General features: G+C 36.7%; 1 protein-coding gene across 5 annotated transcripts in view; it reads right to left on the bottom strand.

Moving 5' to 3' along the window:
- LOC128983017 (tRNA N6-adenosine threonylcarbamoyltransferase, mitochondrial-like) overlaps nt 1-18,374 on the bottom strand; it is a 140,967-nt gene that overhangs the window by 13,973 nt on the left and 108,620 nt on the right. For all 5 annotated transcript variants that reach the window (XM_054402157.1, XM_054402165.1, XM_054402142.1 and 2 more), the window contains one exon: nt 4,468-4,672. In XM_054402157.1, the coding sequence (XP_054258132.1) occupies nt 4,468-4,672 (205 nt within the window). The remainder of the gene's footprint in view (nt 1-4,467; nt 4,673-18,374) is intronic.

Raw genomic sequence — 18,374 nt, 5'->3', positions numbered from 1 at the left:
GCATTTTATCACATTGGCCCAGATTGAATACTTACCCTCCCTACAAAGTCATTCTAAAAGTTAGGCAAAATTCTCCACAACACGTTAGCGAAGGCTGGGATGATATAGCTCCAACTAAGCGTCTGCAGGATTTCCTGAACGTTTCCTGAGCTCTGAGCCTTCGATTAAATTTGAATAAATTGATCAGTCAAAGCCGTGACAACTTCGTATCGACCCCTGGATTTTTCTCGGCTCCTTCTGAGCACTCCGGGGAAGAAATTTGAGTGTGGCCGGTTCTAGGGGTAGGCCTAGCCTGACTTGGTGAATACTAGTTTATTCCCCCCCTAGAATTTTGCGTCACAGCTTATTATTAGCGAGGAGTACCTTGACAGGGACGGACACAATTGGTACCCGGACACAATTGGCACTGCTGCCATTTGGATCCCGAATACAAATGTATGTGTTAGAAGTCACGGTAGGGGAAACGGACTTGTTTAGGTGACTACCAGCGATACAAATTTTCTTAGCTTCTACTATCACCCAACCAGCTTAATGTGGCTGATTTTTAGGAACGTCTGGATCTGCTTGAGGACCTTCTTTGCTCCCTCAGTGGATACCTGATTATAGACGGTGATTTTAATGCCAGAGCCATAGATAGGGGTATGGCAAGAACTGACTTTTGAGGCTAACGAATTTTGGAGATGGCGGCAAGAATTGGTCTGGATGTAACGAAGATCAGACCGAACGAAGAGGTTGAGGCTTCCGATCAAGTACCCGTGTTCAGTGAGCAAGAAATGACAAATTCCATAAGCTATCTGCGCTAAGGCAAAGCTCCAAGTCCCGATGGAATCCCAATGGAAGTACTTGAGGCAGTTGGTGGGGAATTTCCAGACCTTCTGCTAAATATGCACATCCGCTGTTTGTTGGAAGGCTTGTTTTCGCAGCATTGGAAAATAAAACGCATTGTGCTGATACCCAAGAGCAAAGGAGATCCCGAATCCCCGTCTGCATACAGACCTCTATGCATGCTAGACACGGCAGGGAAAGTTTTTGAGCGACTCCTAAAGCCAAGGCTTGCACAGGCAGTAGAAGCAGCAGGTGGACTTTCTGATCGTCAGTACGGCTTTTGAGCGGGTGGATCAACGATTGAGGCTGTGAGTGAAGTGATCCGCACTTTTGAGGCTGCCCAGCAGATGATCCCCAGATCACGAAGGCTAGTCATGTTGGCTACGCAAGAAGTGTAAAATCATGTTCAACTCAGCCAGGTGGACTGACATGCTGGGTGCATTGAAGGTGGACTTCGCAATTCTCCCGTACCTGCTTAGAATACTCCAGAACTACTTATGGGGTCTTAAGTTGGTTTTCAATACCGAACAAACTTTTGCAGAGAGATATAACAGCGGGTGCCGCTCAGGGCTCAATTTTTCGATCTGAACTCTGGAACATCGCTTATGACGGGATTCTTTAAATGGAAATGCCTCGAGAGACTTTCCTCGATGGGTATGCGGACGATATCGCTGTAATTACAACGGCAAAGGATGTTGGTGAGCGGCAGAGGCTGTCAGCCTTGGCCATAGGTCAAGTCATGACGTGGATGGATGACCACGGCTTGTCATTGGCAACAGAAAAGACCGAGATCGTGCTTTTCACCAGACGATCAACCCAATCGTACAGCTTGCACTTGGCCGGGAAGAGATAGTCACGAAACCTGCTGTTAAGTACTTGGGAATGAGATTGGATGTCCGACTCACTTTCCGGGAACAGATAATTTTTCCTGCAACTGAGAAAGTGGAAAAGATTGTTGCGAATTTGAGCAGGCTGATGAGGAATGACAGTGGACCAGTTGGCAGCAAGCGACAGGTGCTGATGTCTGTTGTTCACTCCGTTCTTCTTTTCGGATGTGAGACATGGGCAGAAGCCCTTCGAAACGAAACCCTAAGAAGAAAGATGGCAATGGCCCAGAGGAGAAGCGCTCTTCTGATCGCCTCGGCGTATTGTACAGTGTCGGAGCCAGCAGTCCTTGTAGTTGTAGGGGTAAATCCCATTGATCTTGCTTTGAAAAGGAGGCGGATCTTCGATATATTATGAACGGCAAATTTGAGCCGTTTTTAGGCCCGACGCGCACTATGGAAGACTGGCGAAATCGCTGGGGGGAGATGAACGAGGAAGATGGACGGTGATACTTATTGGGGATCTCCAAAGATGGGTTGAGCGAGAGCACGGAGAGGTAGCCTTCGTTCAATCTCACTCAGCTGGTCACCGGACAAGGATTTTTCGGGGCCTACCTTCACAAGATGAAGGAAGTCAGAGAGCCCAGAATGACTCCAACTATGATGATGTAGGTTAGGTTAGGTTAGGTTAGGTTAGGTTAGGTTTAACTCTGCTAAAGACAGCAAACATGTTTGTGAATAAATATTGGCTTATTAAGGTAGCTTTGCTGGTCTTTTGGTTAGTGATGATAAAAAGGCTTCCCTGATTGAAGTATCTGAAATTGTCTTCGTCAAATATAAAAGGCAAAATAAGGTTGTTGAGATAAGCTTAACTCTTGGTCAAAACCGCTGAATTAGCACCCTGACCCAATTATTATTACTAAGTGTATGCTCCTTTTGTAAAGGTTTAACAAAATTAGTGTAAAGTAAAGGCATCCCATTGACCAAACCTAATGCTAAATTTGTTTCTGATGAACATAAAAAACTACTATTAGCCTAGGGTAAGATTATGTGGTGGTATTCCTCGTAAAGGTGCGATTGACTTCACATATTCTATCAATAAAGGGCCTAATCAACGCTGATTCCTAACTGTTTTGCGACTGGTTAGGGTTCCCAGTTATCGAAACCAATCACGAAATTACTTTTTCATCACCATCTTCGACATGCATATTTTTGGTTAGTTTTAAGAAACGGAAACGACCTCTAGGTTGTACTGTTATACAGGGTGTTGAAAATGTCTGGAACCAGCATTATATCTGGTGAGTGGTTAAAGAAATACAACTGATATTTTGTGTACGGATATACTATGATTTTACCTATCTTTTGGTGCCTTATGACATTTTTTACCACTTATAGGGAACGTCCTGTGGAGGATGCAGTAAAAAGTTTTAATGGAAGCCTATGGTAAATGATACATCATTTTAAAGGCCATTTTTTTCTGAGTAAGGAGCCACAAGTTTCATCACAAAAGGACCACCCTAGCAAAAATGGTGACTGTTTGAAGTTTTTGAAAATAATTGAATTTTAAATTTCAAACAGTCGCCATTTTTGCTAGGGTGGTCCATTTGAGATGAAACTTGTGGCTCCTTACTCAGAAAAAAATTGCCTTTAAAATGATGTATCATTTACCATAGGCTTCCATTAAAACTTTTTACTGCATCCTCCACAGGACGTTCCCTATAAGTGGGTTTTTAAATTTCAAACAGTCGCCATTTTTGCTAGGGTGGTCCTTTTGAGATGAAACTTGTGGCTCCTTACTCAGAAAAAAATTGCCTTTAAAATGATGTATCATTTACCATAGGCTTCTATTAAAACCTTTTACTGCATCCTCTACGGGACGTTCCCTATAAGTGGTAAAAAATTTCATAAGGCACCAAAAGATAGGTAAAACCATAGTATATCCGTATACAAAATATCAGTTGTTTTTCTTTAACCACTCACCAGATATAATGTTGGTTCCAGACATTTTCAACACCCTGTATATGGATGCTCCCTTTACTACCGTGCATGCTAGGCTATTATTTGAACCTCTTTTGCTTGGAGCAACAGGCAGTACCTGGTTAAAATCTCGAAAACATATTGTTTTCCGCCCATTGGAACTTTTTGAATGAACTACCTTAAAGGGACAACTTAACAAACAAATATATTGCCTGTACGAATCTATTTAATCTTTTTTTTTAAGAGTGGCCGTTGAAAAATGTTCTGAGAGTTCCGTAATCGTAAAATGACAATTTTTATCGATTTCTCATGATTTTCACCACCAATTCATCAGTTGCAAGACTTAACCTAACACTGCAATCCTGTTCGAGAACATTTTGTTTTTCGTTTTTTGCTATTTTTCAAATCAATGCACCACTGACTCACTCGGCTTTCACCCATTATTCCTTGGCCGTAAACATCACAAATCTGGCGATAGATTTCAAACAGTTAGTAATTTTTCGCTAACAAAAACCTTCACACCACGCACTTCATGACTTGTGGGATTTTCAATTTTCAGCGACTACTTTAAAACTCTACTGCATAAAGGCACAGAAGACTTGATGCTCTAGCTACAACGGCTGGTTGCGTACTGAGTGTAGGATCCCAAGATAGCGGTCCTAGCACTGCCTACTGCCGCGGCAGGCCAAAACTATAGTCATTTTCTGCATAGCCCTCGTATATTTCTCTTATGTCGGTCAGACTTCAGCATCCAATGTACGACACAAACAAATATTTCAGTTATTTTATTTTTAAAAACTACATCATTGGAACTAAACAATTCATTAAGTATCATACTGACCATACTTTTTTTCTTCTGCGTCTATAACTCTTTTGAGAGCATTCTTTAAGCCAGAAAAACTGAAGTCACAGTTCTTGTATTGAAGCATTGGGATGCCAAACTCATACTTCTTGGCATTTCCACGAGATGCTGCCATTTCCACGGCCTGGCCTCCACTCATGGAACGGAATTCAGTGATATTTCGCATTTTCAATTGTCTTAGAGCCTGAAAATTGTAGTGCATTATTAACTCAAAGCAAAATACCCCTGTTGTAGAAAAACAGCCTAGCTGGACTAAGTTAATTTCTAGAGTTATTTCATCGGATTTTCACTTAAATATTTCTTGAAATATGTCAGATTTATTCACTATTTAAATAGTTTTGAGTTCATCGAGTACTTAGGTTTGCTGTTACAGGGAAGTATAAAGAAATTTAAATAGATTAATAACTAAATTTGCCCCGCCTGACTATAAAGTCCAAACTACCCTCAACCATGGAACAGCATTGATTCAAATATCCCCAGTCCAAGAAATTATGAAAAGAGTACTTTTTATATGGGTCTCAAACTGTATAATAAGCTTCCTTTATCACTGAGAGAGGTAGAATCATTAAAAAGTTCCGGTTAAACTTACTGTCTTACCTGTTAGACAATTGTTAGACAATCAGTGACGTAGCAACATGGCGAGAGGGAAGAAAAAGGTTACTTGTGGTGTGTGTAAAAATGATGTTTTAGATACTGAAGATGCATTATTTTGTGACGGGAACTGCGAAAAATGGTTCCATATTTCTTGTGTGAATGTTTCTCAAGAAAATTATCTTAAGATTGATGACATTAAGGATACTGTAGAGTGGATTTGTAAGACCTGCAAAGAAGACATTAAGCGAGCGAAGAAGACTCCAAGCAACAGTAAGCTAAAGAAAACAGAGGAAAATTTGTGCTGTGATTGTTTTAGCTACATTAAAATACTGACTGACCAAATTTCTGAGCTTACAGAAGATTTGAAAACTGTGTCGGAAAATGTACTTTCGGTGCAGTATAACACCGCCGAGTTGAAAGCCGAGGTTAGTACATTGATAACAAATTCATCTTCAATCATAGTTGACGTTGTCGGAGCAGATGAGGATAAGAAAATAAAAAAAAACCTATAAGGAAGCAGTGGCGACTTCAAACGGTGATAAAAATAAGGGATCTTCCCAAATTAATAAAATTGTGACTGATTCAGGGAGTAGGCTAGGCTTAACGGAGTCACGTGACTTGCTAGGTCTAGATGGCCAAGGCCAACATAAGGGCGAGGCTATGATGAAGGGAAACATCTACGGTGACGTTAGCGGCAGCGTGGCTTCTGAAGCTTGGCCTATTTCTACAAATAATGGTGTTAGTGTCGATGCTGAAGGTTTTAACTTAGTGTCATATAAGAAGCCGAGGAAATCGATAGGCCTACTGAGATCGAGTGCAAACGACAACCGAAAACAAAGAACGTCGAATCAACTGATTATGGGAAGTGCAAATAATAGTTCTAAATTAGCCGTTGTAGATAGACTGTCCTGGATTTACGTTACCAGTCTCGGCCCAAAAGTAACAGATGAGGAAGTTTCTAGTCATGTATCAAGTTTTTTAGTGTGTAAAGTTCTTTTATCTTTATTTGGTAAATAAATAATAAATAAATGTCCAAGGTTTAAAATGATGAATACATATAAACCTTTTATTAGTCAAATTGTACAAATAAGTAGGGTTATATATTTAGATGAAACTCTTAATCTCAGGGTTCTAGGAATATGCCGGCTTAAAGTAGGCTTATGTGATGTTGGAGAGGCATAAGCCTAATGTTCATCACAAGTTATGTACAGTTCAATTTACACTTTTGAAAAGACGAAAGTTCAAATTTTGAATTTAGTAAAATGATAATTTAGGTTAAAGTTCAAAACGGCAAAAGTCAATAGAAATTTTGGAATGTGAGTATTTAGCAAAGTACAAGTTCAGTTTGATCTCACCCAAAAGTTTATAGTAGTCTTCTCCACAAATATATTTCTTGAGGTAGAAATGATATGTATTAAATAATTGAGAAAAATCTTGATATTTTAAATACTGTAAAGTTAAATCACCAATTAAAATTTTTAAATCATCTTCCTGTCTTGCTTCTTCATTACTTATTCTCAATTGAAAAAATCTTGATTCTTGATGTTCAATTTCATACATCTGTTTCAACAATTAGTTCACTGATTTCTTGATGTCACTATTCACTGTTACTTTTATGATTGGTTGGTATTATATGAAGAGTATTTTAATTACATTTTTGAAAGTGAAAGAGAAGAATAATTTTGTAAAATAATTCAAACTGTATAAATAACTTCCAGTGATTATAAATTTAGCTTATTAAATAAGTGACAGTGTTTGATGAGAATGTGAAATATGGAAATTTACAATAGGTGGAACCTTTTGCCCTTTTACTGTATGTAAACACATGTGATAATTTAGAGGTATTAATTTAGCTAATAGTAGGCCTAGGTATTTGGATACATAACACATGGTTTATTAACATTCAACTTATATACAAATTCAAAAGTAAACAATGAGGATAATTTTGGAACAACTCAAATATCCCCTCAGAAATCTGGTATTTGAGTATCCAATACTAGATTTTGAATAATGTGAACAAAATTATCATAGAAAACATTAATATTGGAATAGGAAAATACTTAAAATTAACAAGTTGTATCTTCTGAATAAGAGAAAACATAGTAATGAACAAGGTGAAACAAAGAAAAGTTGATAAGTTCTTGGGAGATTAACCCTAGCAGTGGCCAATGTTAGAAGTGGGGAATGGCCAACCCATTTTGGCGATTTTGCAGACCTTTTTTTAAAAATCTGTCAAAATTACAAATATGGACTCAACCTATCAATGTTTGTATTCATTTTATTCAGAAAAAGCAGGAGAATCTGAATATATAAATAAAAATTGATTCTGAATTGGTAACTTTTTTGAAAAATAAAAAAAATCATAAAAAATTCAAAAATTCTGATTGAAATTTCAAAAGTAAAGTCTTGTTATTACTACAGTATAATTTTCAGACCAAAACCATTATATACATTTTGTAGTAAATTCAATTTCCTACATAGAAATGTATAACACATGGGGGAAATATTTTTTTTACAAATGTTATGTAAGAAAATGAAGAAAATTCAAATTTTGTCGCATAAGACGAATAATTAGTAACTCGGAGATAACTCATGTAAGGTAATTAGTGATAATAATATAGTACACATATTCTTGTAGGTTATAAACTAAGGAATACAAATATGTCACATTGTAGGCAGTAAACAAAATTTGATTACCCGTTTATGATACAAAAAACTAAAAATTTACAGTTTACATAGAAAAAAATTCAAAGACATTTTTGTAAAAAAGTTTTGTACAGATTTTTGTAGGCCAAACATATTATAAAAATGTTATAGTACGGTACATTCAATTCTCTTTATAGAAATGTATAACACATGGGGAAAATATTTTTATTTACATGTGTTATGTAAGAAAATACGAAAAATCGCAAGGTTTGTCACGTAAGACGAATAATTAGTAACTCGGAGATAGCTCATGTAAGGTAATTAGTGATAGTAATATAGTACACATATTCTTGTAAGTTATAAACTAAGGAATACAAATATGTCACATTGTAGGCAGTAAAACATTTTTGATTACCCGTTTATGATACAAAAAAACTAAAGATTTGCCGTTTATGTAAAAAGAAATTCAGATATTAGACTTTCCAGTAGGCTTATATTCAAGCATAAAGATTACTGTTAGTCCTAAAACACAAAAACATTTCTAACAAAAAACACTACGGTACATAACTACAAAATCCGAAATTAGAATGATTCCCAAGATATTCGCCGAACAATATTTACTTTCAAAACGTAAGTCAGCTGATCCGCACAAAACAAACAGAGTACTGTAACTTGGTCAGATGGCAATTTTCTTTTGTTGCTGACGGAACACAGAAATTATACAGTGATCAGGGCTGCCATTTCTCAACACTAAATTATTCTACGTTTCCTACACTACAAAAGGATATTATATTTGAATAGTTATAAATATTCCATTATATATATATTTCGACTTTAGAAATGGTCCTGGCGGGACCATTGGCCATTTGTTAATTTTTGTAAAATTACGTGTTTTCTAAAAATCATATGTTCTTTGCTATCAATGTATTGATAAAATAATCTATGCCAAAATATTCAGCAGCTCTACTGCTATCTAGTGGTATAACTCGCATCCAGATAGGGAAAAAACTAACCTCGCTATGATTTTCTAAACTTTATGTGTTTAGCGGTTACGCAACACTACAAGTGGAAGTAGATTCGCGCGGAAATTTTCATTCAAATTTAAATTGCAATTACGTTGACATATTGACGCTAGAAGGTTCGTTTATATAATAAAATGAAAGTATAGAATGTCATCTTTCGAATGGTATATGAATTATCCACTTTAAAGATAATTATCAATTAGTTTTTAGTGTTAAAAAATGTTTGGACATAAATGGTCCCGGCGGGACCATGGCCATTCTAAGGGTGCACGGTGAAATGGTCCCGCCGGGACCATTGGCCACTGCTAGGGTTAATGAGGTATACGAATTCACTTGAATAGATCAATATGAAAAGAATGATATTATATACAATATCTATATAATTAATACGCTACACGAAAGTTTGTCGGTTGAACTCCTCCGCCATTTCTTAACCGATTTTATCCATTGACGTCTCATTGGAAAGAGCGTGTCACGTAGATTTGCAAACTGACCTTACATTTTTGAAAAAGTCCCTTGGGCTCTGCCCCAGTGGCTTTAAAAGTTCCCATGTTATCCTTATGAAGAACATAATTGTTTACATTTTGATCAGCTGTATAATTTTATTGCTGTTATTTACTTTTCAATTCAATGAAACACATTGAGTACATTTATTTACTATTTGAGTTTGTGTAAACATAACCCCCAAGACGGATCGTGTTAGTATGGTTGTATCTTAAATTTGTGTATTTATCGTTGTTTTGTGTCGCTATGATGGATTGTGTTAGCATCATTGTAACTTAAATTTGTGCATTTATCGTCGTTTTGTGTAGCTATAATTTGTTTATTATTTGTTGTTTATTTCTTTTAAATGTCTCCGACGCAACGACAACGAAACATAGACAGGAGGCGCAATCGTGATAACGACCGCAACTACAGAACAGTGGCGCGTAATAGGCTTAACTCATCAGCTTAACAGTCTCAACATGAACCTGGAAAACTTCAACTATTTGGTTACGAATGCGCCCTTACACTACCCCAAAACGACTTTTCGTTCTCAATTGGCCCTCTATTAATGACCTGTGTTGCCTGTACAGCGAGGCATTTTGAGAAGGAGAGAACCGTCCGGAATGCTTTAGGTTTATCAATAACGAAGATAAACAGGGTCTGAGTTACACAACGGCAATATTTGAGTTGCCTCTTTTAAATTCATTGTAAATATGACTGTTATTCAATCTGAAATAACTCCTGTAATACTTTGTAATTGCTCGAATTCGAGCAACACGTACACTAGTTTACAATTAGGTCATGAATAAACTTGACAGGTTTTTGGTGATTAGATCTCTTCATTGATCGGAGGTAGGTAATGCTTGAGTGCAGAAACATGGTATGGTCCAAGTTCTTGTTCTTCATTTGGAAGACAAACTATGTACGTTGAATCTCCTAGTGCTCGGTGAATCCTGAACGGTCCTTCATACACATCGAATAATTTTGCAGTCTCTCCTAATATAGCATGTGATAGAGGATGTGCTTTTATCAAAACTAAGTCGTTTGGTTGAAAGGTGGTGGCTTTATGATGTCTATTGAATTTTGCTGCTCTCTTCCTTCTCTTCTCTCTAATTCGCTGAGAAGCTAGAAAGACTTTTCTTTCCATTGGTATATCTGTAATGAAAGGGTTAGTGATGTACCTCTCCCAGAAGCGTGGATCTCTTCGGCCTAAGTGTAGCTCGTTCGGAGTGAATCCGGTCGTCTCATGGTGCACTTCATTTAAAAACTTGTTAATGTCAGGAATAAAGCGTGCCCAATTTCTGTGTTGATGGGAGCAATAGGTTCTTAAGCATCTTTTAACCTCTTTAATAGGTTGTTCAGCCATATTGTAACAAGGGTGATATACAGGGCTAAAGATAGGAATGATGTTATTCTCCTCAAGTTTTTATCCAAGCTCGGCTTTTGAATTGAGAGCCGTTATCGCTTTGTATCTTTCTGGGTTTTCCGAATTGTATGAAATGTGTACCGAAGAGTTTATTTATGATGGTCTTGGTGTTAGCGCTTCTGATTGGATAAAGTTTTATAAATTTAGTGAATATATCAATGGTTATAAGGATGAATTTAGTGTTGCCTACACTGGTGGGTAGCGGTCCAATTAAGTCTATGGCAAGATAATCATTTTTTGCAGTGCAGTGAATTCCTTTGGCTAATCCATGGTGTGGATGTGGGTTTACTTTGCAACGTTGGCATGAGTCGCAGGTCGCTAATGTGGTTCTGATTCGTCTCCCCATATTTTTGAATATAAAGCACTCTTGCAGGATGGTAAGACACTTTTTCGCCCCGCAATGAAGGTAGTGGTGGTGACATTCCCAAATGAGCTTGTTGATGATGTTCTCTGGTGTAGCTATCAGCCAGTTGTCTCGATGCTTGCGGTAAAGTACTTCTTGGTCCAATTTATAGGTCCGTGATATCTGTTCATACAAGGGTGAATCAGGTCCAAGTCTAAGAGTAGCATATGGTATCCTGAGGATGGGATCTTCTGCTTGAAGTCTGGGCAAATTCAAAAAGTCATTACGCAGCTGAGGGTTGATGATTCTCTTAATGTAAGAGACGATGAGCTCAGGTGAGGAACGAGATTGAGAATCGGAGGTTGATGGATGGATGATCCGGCTCAAGGTGTCAGCTGTCTGGTTGTCCGTTCCTTTGCAGTGTTCGATCTCGAAGTTGTATTCTTGAATAGCCAAAATCCATCTGGTGAGTCGGTTATTTAACAGTCTGCAAGTTTTCAAGAATGTGAGGGCATGATTATCAGTTAAGATCTTCAATTTGGAGCCTAATATTAAATAGCGGGATTTTTGTAGGCAGTAAACAATTGCTAAAAGTTCTTTCTCTGTGGTAGTAAAGCGCTGTTCAGCTGGTTGTAATACACGTGATAAAAATACAATAGCTGCTTTGCTTCCATCATCCTTTAATTGATAGAGATGGCCTCCAATTGCGTAGTCACTCGCATCGGTTTGTAGGATGAAAGGTTTAGTGATATCAGGGTGATGAAGTATGTTAGTTTGAAGGAAAAGCGATTTAATTTTGTTAAAAGTGGTATCATCTTCAGGAGTCCAAATAAATTTATTTTTCTTTGAAGTAAGCCGAAATAATGGTTTAATAGTTTCAGAGTAGTGATCAATAAATTTATTATAATAGTTGATACAGCCTAAAAATGATTTTAGCTGTTTCCGACTAGTTGGAGTAGGAAAATCAAGTATCGGTTGGACTTTGCTTTGATCCATTTGTAGGCCAGATTTGGTTAGAGTGTAGCCTAGGAAAGGTATGGAACTTTGACAGAAAGTAGACTTGGAGAATTTCACTGTCATATTAGCCTCAGTTAATTTCTTGAGAATAGTTTCAATATGAATTAAATGATCGGAAAATTCAGAACTGATGATGCAGATATCATCCACATAAATAAGAGTAAAGTCTTCGATTTCATTAGCAAAAACTCTGTATAATGCATGTACAAGAGCGGCTTGTGAAGTTGATACACCAAAGGGGACTACTTTATAGTGATAAGTGTTACCGCGGAATTGAAATCCGGTATAAGGTCGAGATTCAATATCTAAAGGTATCTGCCAGTAAGAAGCGGTTAAGTCGATACCAGTTAACCATTTAGCATTACAGGCTTTTGCTAGAAGTTCATTCACGCTTCTATTACATTCATAATCAGGCACTAGGATTTGATTTATTTTACGAGCATCCAGACATAAACGTATTTCTCCGCTCTCCTAAAATCCACGAGGTACTTCTATCTCAGAAAAAAATCATCAGAATAATGTGTAAAGAGGATAGTGAAGCACACTGTAAACCCCTTTTTATTGAATTAAAAATATTGACCATCATTAACTTATACATTTATCAATTATTATTGTTTACTTTTAAGAATAGCTTTAAATACAAAATGAGAAATGAAGTGCACAGTATTAGTACCAGAAACTGCAAAAAGATTGATCTGCCTCAGGTACAGTTGGAAAAAACAAGATCAGGACATGTTGTGATGGGTATCAGGCTATTAAATAAATTACCTCTGGCTGTGACAGATTTAGACTTTAAGAATTTTAAAAAAATGCTGTTTTTATTTCTAGTAAACAACCCTCTCTACCGTATCGAAGATTTTTTTAGCATGTCTGATAAGTTAATAAAAAAATATTTGAAATAGGATGTAACTGTGATTTAGATATAAGTTGCACGATTTTTTAAATTTATTACTGTCAAATTTTTAATCTCTTGCCATGGTTTGTAACTTTTGTATTTATTTGCTCGTCGCTAAATTTCAATTTTAACTCTTGTATTATATTGACTGTATTGACTGAATTACTTGTTATTTATATATTTATACATTTATTTACTCAAGACTGAATACGAGATGTATTTACCAACAATTTGACCTGTCTATGCATTACATATGTAAAAATGATGAATAAATGTCTTATGTCTTATGTCTTATTGTTTTTACAGAATTGAGGATTTTTTATCAGTCTGATTGTAGTAAACATAACTTATTGACATTGATACAACTTATTTGTAAACTTCATACCAGGACAAAGGTCAGATCACGACCAACTACCGTCTTCAGTCGAGTCAAATCAAATCAAATCAAAATATCATTTATTTCGCAAAAAACAGACATAACATAATATTATGATCACTGTACAAAAGTATTTACAATATTATTTATTTTCCTAGGTTATATTTAATTTTCTATAAAAGCTTTTTAAATCAAGCGAAATTATCCCCCACAAAGGATAATTTAATCCTGTGAGTGGGAGAGAGTCGTTATATTATTAGAGATTTTTTTTAAATTATGAAAAAAAGGAAATTAGAACAAGTTAAAAGTTGAAAGTTTAAAGTTGGGCTGGAGGACTGAGCGAATGGTGCCCCCCACCCCCCCCCCCCACCCTACCCACAAAAAAGATAACCTGCTACTGTACTTCCCAAGCACACCCAAACTGACCCAAACCCACACGCGCGCACACACCCACACACACACACATACACTCTGCTGCACTCACTCCGACACCAACAGGCGGCTGGTAGCCCTAGGGCCGTCAATGCTCTGTCCCTGTGGCGCAGAATCGGGAACCGCTCACATACGTGCTTGCATACAATCGTTCTTTCACTCTATCAGCTGATGTGAGTGTAAATTTGTTGCCTGTAGGTTGATCATTGTCTGTAGGTTGAGATCAGTAAATTTTGATTGAGTCTCGACACACGTCTGGCGCGCCTCCATATCCTGCCCGTGCACGCGTAGCAAAAGTTAAAAAATGCTAATTAACGTTCGACCGGTTTTTATATGTGTTTTGTGTTGTGAACATCTTACGGACCTCTTTAGGGAAGTTTAGTGTAAACAGTTCTTATACGGATCCGACAATGGCGCTCGCGCCGAAATGTACATAATCCACTAGGACAATACTTGGACCACAAGGCGACAAGCAGGTATTTTAACCTTTTATTTATTATTTGTAAACTTTGCTAATAGCCTAACTTATTTTATACTTGTTTTTCAATACTGTTAATACTTTATTCTTATTATGTTTATTACTATATTTATTATTATGTTGCTTTTATTCTATACTAGTACACAATGTATATTTTGACAATTTACCTGCCTGCGTGCAGAAGCACTCCTTAGGCGTCATGTGATGTATTTTAATAAATAAATAAATAACAAGAGTGCTTCTGCACGCTGGCAGGTAAATTGTCAAAATATACATTGTGTACTAGTATTGAATAAAAGCAACAAGTATAAAATAAGTTATATCACTGCCAATAAATTATGTCTACTACAATCAGAATGATAAAAATTCCTCAATGCTGTAAAAACAATTGTCTAACAGATAAGACAGTAAGTGTAACCGGAACTTCTTAAATGATTCCACCTCTTTCAGTGATAAAGGAAGCTTACTATATAGTTACTAGCTGTATACTAGTGTATACTTAATGTTTACTAGCTGTACCCGCGGGCTTTGCCCCGTTTTACTTCATAAGTGAGCTCGTTCGCATGGCTCAATCACGTCCTGGTTGAAGTTTGTAGCTGGGGGCCGTTTGGGGAGGGGTAAAACCGGGGTTAAGGTATGGGATATCGGTGGGAATTCGGGTAATCAGGAGGGAATAAACAGGGTAATGCAATAGGTTAGGAGTAGGTGTGTCTGGACCAAACTTAATATAAGCGTGCTGAATGTGCTACCAATAAAATTAGGAAGATTGCTGGGGACCAGAGGGACGGAGACCTTTTACCCAGATCAGAACACTTGCCTAGCCAGCTTTGATTTACACTAATTGAACTAACTATTTAAATATTGACCTATCCTTCCAACTATGAACTGGACTTGGATAATTTCTTACTAATATTGATGAGCGAGGGAAATAATATGTAAATTGAATACTGAATGGCTAATATGTATGAATTTGATTGATAATTGCTAAGCTACATTCTGGGAACATGTGGTTTAGTTTTTCATGTTTGAAAAGGTAGGTTGAATGAGTTGTGATTTCCTACATTTCAATGGTCGGGTGAGCCAGAAGGGCTCCCCGCTTGTTACCTGACTTAGCCAACCATAATTGGTACTTATATCTATCTACATAACTATACTATTGTAACTTATCAGTTTCGAGTCACGGTCCTGGAAAATGGTTCTTGTATCGTTTTTAGATGCCGAAGTTGAAGAGAGAGATCAGCCAAGACGGGAGACAAGAGTAGGAAGGTGGGGATAGAGCGTTGATGCAGTCGCGGCAGGCAACGAGATAGTCATGCAGCCCGGCTTCGCGAAATGCACACACTATGTAAAATATAGCGTGTCGCTATGCGCCACAACCAGCGAGCACATAATAATAATAATAATAGAGAGGACACGGCGTTTAACCAAATGCACTGAAAGTGTGGCCAAATCCGCCATCTTGGTCCGTCATACAGCCTGAATCCAAGACCCGCGAGCACAGTTCGCATTAAAAACCCCACGACAAATACACGATCATAAACAAAATTAATAGTTGACAAAAAATTCTGAAATTTTGCACACTTGTAGATCTGATACTGAGGATAACGATGGTGTTACTATAAAATTATTAGTTATGATAGTAATTGATTTATAAATATTTGTATTACTTATGTAGTTTAATTTTTCACATTCAGACATGAAAAAGTTGTATTGCGAGGAAATTTTTTATTTTTTGGTCAGAGTAATTTCGTCAGCGGGAAAGTTGTGGATAAATAACCAAATTTAACTATCCGATTTACCAAAAATTTTTATTGTGCTTGGTTTTCTAAAAATATCAGGTACAAAAGGGGTCCATTGCCGCTGCTCCGCGCCACGCCCGCTGCCCCGCCCGCCGGGCCGTCGTCTATAAATTTAGCGTGCAGTGTTTAATGTTTTATTTATACTGTTGTACTGTAATATTGTTTATATTAAAGACATTTTCAAACATATTGTCTATGAAGAATTCTCAACCGTTTAAAATACTAAAGATAATTATGTAAGTTAAATAAAACTTCCCAAATATTTGTAAAATTACACTCAATTTATTGTCCCAGAAAAATTACAGTTTTATTGAGATGTTGCCTGACTTTATTTTTGTGAAGACTTTCGTTACTTATTTAACAGTAGTAGCGAACTCTAACATTGAAATATTTTTGAGTAATCATTTTAATTACTAAACAAAAATCATTGTTGTCTATTTCATATCCTGAGAAATGTGTACTATTTGGGAACAAATTTACTCCTACACATTGTTCAAGTACTTTGTTCGTTAGGACCTCAATTACATTGTTTTCCTTTACACTAATGTTCTCATCAAGCAACTTAAACTTACTGCGAAACGAATTTTCGCAAAACCCACATATTTTTACTACGCTTTCGGAGGGTTGTATAAGTCCTCCTCTATCCTTACTAGCTATTAAACTTAGTACATCAGGGTTCTTATTTCCTCTTAAAGTTTATACACAATAGCTTAGTAGATATAGACCTAACAATGTAACCAGCTATAAAAATATAAAAATATTTCAATAAGCCTAAACTGACGAACTAAGTGAAATAAATTACAACCACTTAGTAATTTCCGAAAAATAGTTTAATCATTAGTAGTACCCTACTTTTGTGTGTGTTAAAGAATTTATCTTTTGTGATTGCCACGTAAAATCAAAACAATATTTAAGTTGAAATTGAAGGTCAATAACTCGGGTGAACTAACCTGAGTGATCCGACACCCCAAAAACTGGAATGGGCTGTCGTAAAAGGGAAATCTAAGAAATTGCAAATGAAATCCATTCGGAGTAACGTAAGGATTAACGGGACATCCCTGTACAATGTTCACTTCTAATTCATTTACATGTCCAAGTATTGACTTTTTATGTTTTGGACCAAACAATAGGTCGAATAGTTTGTACCATATGCCTACGATTACAATTTACAACAGGTAGTACGTTCACCTTTGCCAGTAATAAATTCATGGTTTGTTCTTCAATTAACATCGAGGCAGATTGTGTTATTGTTCTAATACAAATGAGAAAAAATCACAAAATTTTACTGTGTAATCGACATTTTAAAAATCAAGTGATCAATACACAGCCTGAGGCCGCTTTTAAGTGAGACCAGTAGAGCAGGCAGGTTACTTACCTATAATGTATTTCAAGCTACAGTACAGAAAGAATGACAATAACTTAAGATTTATAAATCTCTTATTTGATTCTAGACTCAAAAGAATTATTATTATTATTTTCTTCATAAATTATTAAATTATTTTTTTATAAATAATTTACTTCGTAACGTGTAACACTACTTAATTTAAGACCAGTTTTAATTTTTATTATAGTTTACTCTTTTTTTATCCGTCCAGAGTACATGCTGGTTATTGTTATTTTAATTTATCATTAAAATAGAGTAAATTTGTTTGTGTTTATTGGTAATCCGGAGGCTAACATCAACCTACACGAATTTGTGCTTGTCTAGCCTAATCAGTTAGGAATAATTCACTATAGGAACTTAAGGGTAAAGGTTTTCATTAGATAAATTTTATGTCGGCAATAATATAGTAAAAACAATCGATTTACTTTAAGATATTTCCAACAATATACTACTACGACAATGCACTTCCAGAAAAACCTAAGTAATTTTTATACAAAAGTATTTTTACATTTAAACAAAGCCTATGTAAACAACACTGACTCGAAGCATAGCAGACGACCAGCGCGTTGCAGAGGCCGGGACTAGGCTAGCGCCGCCATCTTTGTCCGTTTCGTCGGCTAGTCAGACTGCCACGCTCCTGCGCTCCGAGTAGCGCTTCTATTTTGTTATGTATTCGCTGGTCACAACCACCCCCCCTTACGACAAAAGAAAAGAAAACAACAGAACAGTTTTTTTTAAGGTTGGTAAAAGGGTTTGGTTTGGTGTTTTTTTTTTTTTTTTTGTGGGGGAGTTTGTCGTTTGATTAGCTTCCAGAAGTGGAAGGTTCTGACCAGCCTGGCTGTAATAGGCACCTCGGACCACCGGATTTTCCTGAACCAACCACGGCAGAGAGCGGGATCCACCCCCCCTGCGAAAAGAGGAAGACATTGTGGGGACGACAATTTGTTTCCCTAACCTGGCAAAAATTGGAATTGAATTGCTTTCTGTT

This window comes from Macrosteles quadrilineatus, unplaced genomic scaffold (assembly GCF_028750875.1).
Source record: "Macrosteles quadrilineatus isolate MER2022 unplaced genomic scaffold, UCM_ALF_1.0 Scaffold_1__1_contigs__length_201487025, whole genome shotgun sequence".
Taxonomy (NCBI): Eukaryota; Metazoa; Arthropoda; class Insecta; order Hemiptera; family Cicadellidae; genus Macrosteles; species Macrosteles quadrilineatus.
Note: the sequence above shows the minus strand (reverse complement) of the source record. Positions and strands in the feature narration are given on the sequence as shown.